This window comes from Mobula hypostoma, chromosome 10 (assembly GCF_963921235.1).
Source record: "Mobula hypostoma chromosome 10, sMobHyp1.1, whole genome shotgun sequence".
Classification (NCBI taxonomy): domain Eukaryota; kingdom Metazoa; phylum Chordata; class Chondrichthyes; order Myliobatiformes; family Myliobatidae; genus Mobula; species Mobula hypostoma.
This window is the reverse complement of record NC_086106.1, coordinates 132,795,349-132,802,605: the sequence shown is the minus strand read 5'-3', so window position 1 is coordinate 132,802,605 and position 7,257 is coordinate 132,795,349. Positions and strand designations below refer to the sequence as shown.

Below are 7,257 nucleotides of genomic sequence, written 5' to 3'. Positions count from 1 at the left end.
CATTTGAGGAACGTTTGATGGTTCTGGGCCTGTACTAGCTGGAATTTAGGATGATGGTGGATTTCATTTTGAATGTTGGAAACCTTTTTAATGTTGAAAGCTCTAGACAGAGTAGATGTGGAAAGGATGTTTCTCATGGTGGGGGAGTCTAGGACAAGAGGGCACAGCCTCAGGATAGAGGGATGTCTTCTGGAGGGATAGAGAAATTTTTTTAGACTAAGAGTGGTGAAGTTTTGGAATTTGTTACCACAGGCACTGTGGAGGCCAGGTTGCTGGGTGTATTTAAGGTGGAGCTGGATAGGTTCTTGATTGGACATGGCATCAAAGGGAGAAGGCTGGGGTGTGGGGCTGAGGAGGGGGAGAAAAGATCAGCCATGATTGAATGGTGAAGCAGACTCGATGGGCCAAATGGCCTAATTCTGCTCCTATGTCTTATGGTCTATATTTAAAGCAGAGGTAGACAGGTTCTTGATTAGTCAAAGCCTCAAAGGTTATGTGTAGAAGGCAGGAGAATAGGGTTGAGAAGAATAATCAATCAGCCATGATGGAATGGCAGAACAGATTCGATGGGCCATATAGTCTAATTTTGCTCCTGTCTTATGGTTGATCTTAAAATAGATTAAAAGGTCAGCGCAATATTCGTGGGCCAAAGGGCCTACCGTGCTGTAGTGTTGTGTGTTCTTGTTCCAATACTTTCAAACATAAATCAGTGTATTGAGTACAGGAGTTGGGATGTTATGTTGAAGTTGTATAAGACATTGGTGAGGCCTAATTTGGAGTATCATGTGCAGTTCTCAACCCCTACCCACAGGAAAGATGTCAGTAAAATCGAAAGAGTGCAGAGAACTTGACAACATGAGTCACAGGGAAAGGTCGAATAGTTCACGACTTCGTTCCCTATATGAGGGGAGATTTGATAGAGGTTTACAAAATTATGAGGGTATAGATAGAGCAAATTCATGCAGGCTTTCCCACCTCAGGTTTGGTGAGACTAGAACTAAAGGTCACGGGCTAAGGGTGAATGGTGAAATACTTAAGAGGACCATGACGAGGATCTCCATTCAGAGTGAGGTGAGAGTGCTGAACGAGCTGCCAGCAGAAGTGGTGGATGTGGGGTGCATTTCAAAAGTTAAGACAAATTTGGATTGGTAGGTGGATAGGACAGCCACGGAGGGATACAGTCCAAGTTGTGTCCAACGGGTTCTGCATGGACTAGGTGGGTGGTAGAGCCTATGTTCTATGACTCCACGATTCTATATGCATCTTTCTTTGGCTTTAACACAGAGACTCTGCATCTACAGAGCAGAATAGACAGACAACATTTCAGACTGAGTCTCATCATCAGGTCTGGAAAGGAAGGGGAAAAATGCTAAAATGATAAACACAAAAGATTCTGTAATTGTTGAAAATTCAGAACAACACACACAAAATGCTGGAGGAACTCAGCAGGTCGGGCAGCACCTATAGAGTTGACGTTTCGGATCAAGACCCTTCACACACGCACACACACAAACGCACGCACACACATGCGCACACACAAATGCACGCATACACACACACACACATATGCATGCGTACACACACACATAGACATACACGCACACACACAAATGAGCAGACTTTGTACCTTCATATAAATATTTTATTCAGTGCATCTGTTGGTAGGTATGTACAACAAATAATAAACAAGTCAAGAGTAGAGTAGCAGAGAAACTGCTTGTCATTATAACCCATGAAATGCGTTGAGCAGGTTATCCAACATGTTTAACACACAAATCCTAAGTCATGCAGCTCTATTCCGTTATCACCACCTTTCTCCCATGCAACAAATAAACCAAAATGAAAGTCTAAACTAACAGACAGATTAACAACAACCTTTGTGTAGCATGTGTTTTGGGTAAACTCCCCAAAGGAAACTTCATTCACAACAATTCCCACCATGCCCAGCACAAGAAAAGAATATCCGGCAGTGTGTTACAAATAAGACTTTCTTCTTTGTTATAAAAATGAAGTCACCCAAAACTCTACAGTTTCCTTAAGAATAAAAGTCACCACAATAAAGGTCAAAGTGCAAATCACAAGGTGAGAACAAGTCACAAGGGTGAAATTTGCTAACCAGTAGATATCCGGACTCTAGGTGTTACTCTAATATAGTACTGTTACTACAAATCTAGAAACCCTTTCCTCAAGTCTGTTTTCAGTTACAATTTCAACCACGGTGTAATTAGCCTGAGATACGGCTTCATTCCCGTCAGTTTTTGAGTTAGCAACCCTGAATAGCTTTTGAAAGAGATTCTATTAATTTGTTGGAGTATAAAAAACTATCGAACTGCAGGAGAGCAGAACACTACCTATGAAGAAAAGAAAGGAGACGCTAATGTATCAGATGGGGCCAAACAGCACTGAGCCAAGAACATGATGCAATTAGATTTTGTGTGCTCCTCATTCCTTTAGTAAAACCCAAAGGTATCTACAATCCTCTGGTAACAGCCAATGTAGTCTGAACTTGGAGTGTGTGTGTGTTCAATGTTGAAGTGTAACTTGCCCTCGGCTGACGAACAAGCTGTGATACTTTTAATGATTCTTTTCCCAGTGAGAAGTCAGACGTCGGGACGTTTGGGGCATTTCTTCTGCTGCACCACTTTTCCAAAATGAGGTTCCGTCGGCTCTCCAGGATGTCTGGAGAGCTGCACAAGCGTTTTCTCAGCTAAAATTATCGGGATTTATCCACCCCCAGAAAAACCAGAAGACCTAAAAGGCGGAGAGGAGAGCGACTCTACCCAGCCCAGCAGCTGGTTTCCTGAGTCATTTTACAACAGAAAGAGAGTGTCTGTTAGTAACCGGTTGAGAGCATCCACTGGCGATGAGCCTGAACCTGGCAGTCCCTCCAGCTGGCTACGTTGATTCAGTCTGACTGACTGCCTTGCCCCCGTTTAGCACGGCCGAGGCACTTCTGCTTTTGGTGGGGGTGCCCGAGCGAGACAGAACCTCCGCCAACTCATGGAGTGATGGCTCTCTGTAGAGGGCAACTGGAAGAAAGAAAGAGAAGACCACTGTTAAAATTGCTTTGAGGTTGTACAAGGGAAAACATCAACACAGAGGTTCTGTAGATGCTGGAAATCCAGAACAACACACACCAGATGGTAGAGGAGAGGACACAAAATGCAAGTCAGGTGGCATCAGGTCCCGGCCCAAAATGTTAACTCTGTGTTTCTCTCCATAGATGCTGCCTGGCCTGCTGAGTTCCTCCTGCATTTTGTGTTTGTTACAAAGGAAATAATTGTGCACAATAAAGTGCTATATTTAGGGAGAAAGTGCAGTGTAGTCTCATTACTAACAACGGGGAGGGGGTGCAGGAACCTGAAGACCCATACTCAAAGTTTCACAAACAGCTTCTTCCCCTGCAACATCAGATTTCTGAGCAGTCAGGGTCATGGAGAAGTACAGCACAGAAACAGGCCCTTTGGCCCATCTAGTCCATGCTAAACTGCCTACTCTGATCAACCCACACCGTGACCATAGCTGTCTGCGGCCCGACTATCCGTGTACTTATCCCAACTTCTCTGGAAAGTTGAAATCAAGCCCGCATGGACCACTTGTGCTGGCGGCTCATTCCACACTCTCACCACCCTCTGAGTGAAGAAGCTTCCCCTCATGTTCCCCTTAAACATCTCACCTTTTACCCTTAACCCATAACCTCTGGTTGTAGTCCCACCCAACCTCAATGGAAAAAGCCTGCCTGCATTTACATTAGCCTATAAACATAAGAACATTTTCTCCTTATTTTCTACAATTTATTTATTTCATAATTTATAATATTTTTGTCTTTGTACTGAACTGCTGGTGCAAAGCAGCAGATTTCATGTCATGTGTCCAAGAAAGGAAAAGATAGGCCAACTAGTTTGACCTCAGTGGTTGGGAAGATGTTGGAGTTGATTACTAACGATTAGGTCACAGGGTACTTGGAGGCACCTGATACAATAGCTATAGTCAGCATGGTTTTCTCAAGGGAAAATCTTGCCTGACAAATCTGTTGGAATTCTTTGAAGAAATAACAAGCAGGATAGACAAAGGAGAATCAGTTGATGTTGTGTACTTGGATTTTCAGAAAGCCTTTGACAAAGTGCCACACGAGGCTGCTTAACAAGGTACAAGCCCAAGGAATTACAGGAAAAGATTCTAGCATTGATAAAGCAGTGGGTGAGTGGCAGGAGGCAAAGAGGGGTGGTTGTTGTTTGCTGCCACTTACGCGCGGAGGTGGGGGAGTTGGGGGAGACTTTGGGTTCTAATATTTAACCGTCGTTCATTCTTTGGGGCACTCCGCTGTTTTCGTGGACGCTTGCGAAGAAAAAGCATTTCAGGATGTATATTGTAAACATTTCTCTGACATTAAATTGGACCTTTGAACCTTTAAAGGGAGCCTTTTCTGGTTGGCTGCTGGTGGCCAGTGGTGTTCCAAAGGAGTCTCTGTTGAGACCAGTTCTTTTTACTTTACATGTCAATGATTTGGATGATGGAATTGATGGTTTTGTTGCAAAGTTTGCAGACGATATAAAGACAGATGGAGGGGCATGAAGTTTTGAGGAAGTAGAGAGGCTACAGAAGGACTTAGACAGATTTGGAGAATGGGCAAAGAAATGGCAGATACAATACAGTGTCAGGAACTGCATGTTTATGTACTTTGGTAGAAAAAATTAAAGAGTTAATGATTTTCTAACTGGAGAAAAAATACAAAAACTGAGGTGCAAAGGGACTTGGGAGTCCTTGTGCAGGATTCCCTAAAGGCTATTCTTCAGGTTGAGACTGTGGTGAGGAAGGCAAATGCAATGTTAGCATTCATTTCAAGAGGACTAGAATATAAAAGCAAGGATATAATGCTGAGACATTATGAAGCACTGGTGAGGCCTCAGTTGGAGTATTGTGAGCAAGTTTGTGCTCCTTATCTTAGAAAGGATGAGCTGAAACTGGAGACGGTTCAAAGAAGGTTCGTGAAAATGATTCCAGTATTGAATGGCTTGTCATATGAAGAATGTTTGATGGCTCTAAGTCTGTATTCACTAGAATTCAGAACAATGAGGGATAACCTCATTGAAACCTATCAAATGATGAAATGGTTTGATAGAGTGGATGTGGGGAGAATGTTTGCTATGGTGGGAGAGTCTAAGACCAGAGGACACAGCCTCAGAATTGAGGGGCGTCCTTTTAAAATGGAGATGAGGAGGAATTTCTTTAGCCAGAGAGCAACTGTGGAGGCCAAGTCTTTATGTAAATTTAACGCAGAGGTTGATAGATTCTTGACTGGTCAGGGCATGAAGGGATATGGGGAGAAGGAAGGAGATTGGGGCTGAGAGGAAAATTGGATCCGCCATGATGAAGTGGCAGAGCGGACTCAATGTGCCAAATGGACCAATTCTGTTCCTGTATTTTATGGTTTTATATAAGACAGTGATAATAAACTTGACTCTGTGTGAAGGAAGCTGGATAATATTGCTTGGGGCTCATAATGAGGTCTGCTCTGTGCTGTAGAAACCAAGTACAGATTCAAACACCACTTCTCAGAACCTTTCCATTCAATCCCCAAGGGATTAAGACATAGGTGTAGAATTGGTCCATTCATTACCTCTTTAACTCTGTGTTTCATTATTTTGACATCTACGGCTCTTGTCTCCTTCCGTGAGATGTGGGATTTCAGGAAATCTAATAGTTTCCTTGATGACTACATCTGCAGGAAGTGCACCCAACTTCAGTTCCTGACTGACATGGTCAGGAACTGGAAATGGAGCTGCATGCACTCAGGAGCATCTGTGAGGCCGAAAACCTCATGGATGAAATTTTTACTGAGGTGGTCACACTCAGCTTGCAATCTTCAGATGGGTGACCACCAGGAGAAGTCAGAGGAGTAAGCAGTCCGTGCAGGGTTCCCCTGTAGCCTCTCCCCTCAGCAACAAGTATAATTCTTTGGATACTGCTGGGGGATGACCTATCAAGGCACAACAGCAGCTGCCAATGGCACTGTGACACGTTCAGAGGCTTAGCAGACAGAACAATAGTGATAGGAGACTCGATAGTTAGGGGGACAGATAGAAGTCAGCAAAATTCAGAATTCTCGGTTCACTTCAGAGTCATTGCATACCCTCTCAAACATGAAAATCTCTGGGGAAAGCTTGCCCAGGAGAGGGAGAGGGAGGGGAGTGTGGGAGAGGGAGGGGGAATGTGGAAGAGGGAGAGGGTGGGAGAGGGAGAGGTTGGGAGAGTGAGAGGGTGGGAGAGGGAGGGGGTGTGGAGGAGGGAGAGGTTGGAAGTGGAGGGAGAGTGTGGAAGAGGGAGAAGTTGGGAGGAATCCTCAATCTTGGTGTCTTCCGCAAAGTTGCTGATCTAGCTTATCACATTATCATCCAGATCACTGATACAGATAACAAACAGACCCAGCACCATTCCCTGCAGCACACCACTGGCCACAGGCTGCCAGTCAGGGAGGCAACCATCTATTACCACTCTCTGGCTTCTCCCACAAAGCCAATGTCTAATCTAATTTGCTACCTCATCCTGAATGCTGAGTGACTGAACCATCCTGACCAACCTCCCGTGCGGGACCTTGTCAAATGCTTTACTAAAGTCCATGTAGACAACAGTCACTGTCTTGTCTTGATTCACTTTCCTGGTAGCTTTCTCAAAAAACTCAATAAGGTTGGCTAGACATAACCTACCATGCACAAAGCCATGCTGACTATCCCTAATCAGTCTCTGTCTATATAATTACATATACATCCGGTCCCTTAGAATGCCTTCCAATAACTTTGCCACGACTGATGCCCAGCTCATTGGCCTATAAATTCCTGGTTTATTCATAGTGTCTTTCTTAAATAATGGAACAACATTAGCTATCCTCCAATCCTCCGGCACCTCACCCATGGCTACGAATATTTTAAATAACTGCCAGGATCCTTGCAATTTCTGAACTAGTCTCCCGAAGGGTCTGAGGGAACACTCTGTCAGGCCCTGGGGTTTTATCTACCCTAATTTGCCTCAAGACAGCAAATGCCTCCCCTCTATAGGGTCCATGTCCTCACTGCTGCATTGCCTCACATCTATAGACTCTATGTCTGTCTCCCGAGTAAATACTGATGCAAAAAATCCATTGAAGATCTCTCCCATCTCTTTTGGCTCCAGTCATAGAATACCATTCTCATCTTCAGAGGACCAGTTTTGTCCCTTGTTATCTGTAGAAGCCAGTAGGATTCTCTTTCACCTTGTCTG

At 44.2% G+C, this 7,257-nt stretch overlaps 1 protein-coding gene across 3 annotated transcripts in view; it reads right to left on the bottom strand.

Annotated features, from left to right (window-relative positions):
- Positions 1-1,632: 1,632 nt before the first annotated feature.
- Positions 1,633-7,257, bottom strand: part of fgf13a (fibroblast growth factor 13a) — a 483,723-nt gene continuing 478,098 nt past the window's right edge. For all 3 annotated transcript variants that reach the window (XM_063061170.1, XM_063061171.1, XM_063061172.1), the window contains one exon: positions 1,633-3,029. In XM_063061170.1, coding sequence (XP_062917240.1) covers positions 2,896-3,029 — 134 coding nt within the window. In that variant the 3' untranslated portion in view covers positions 1,633-2,895. The remainder of the gene's footprint in view (positions 3,030-7,257) is intronic.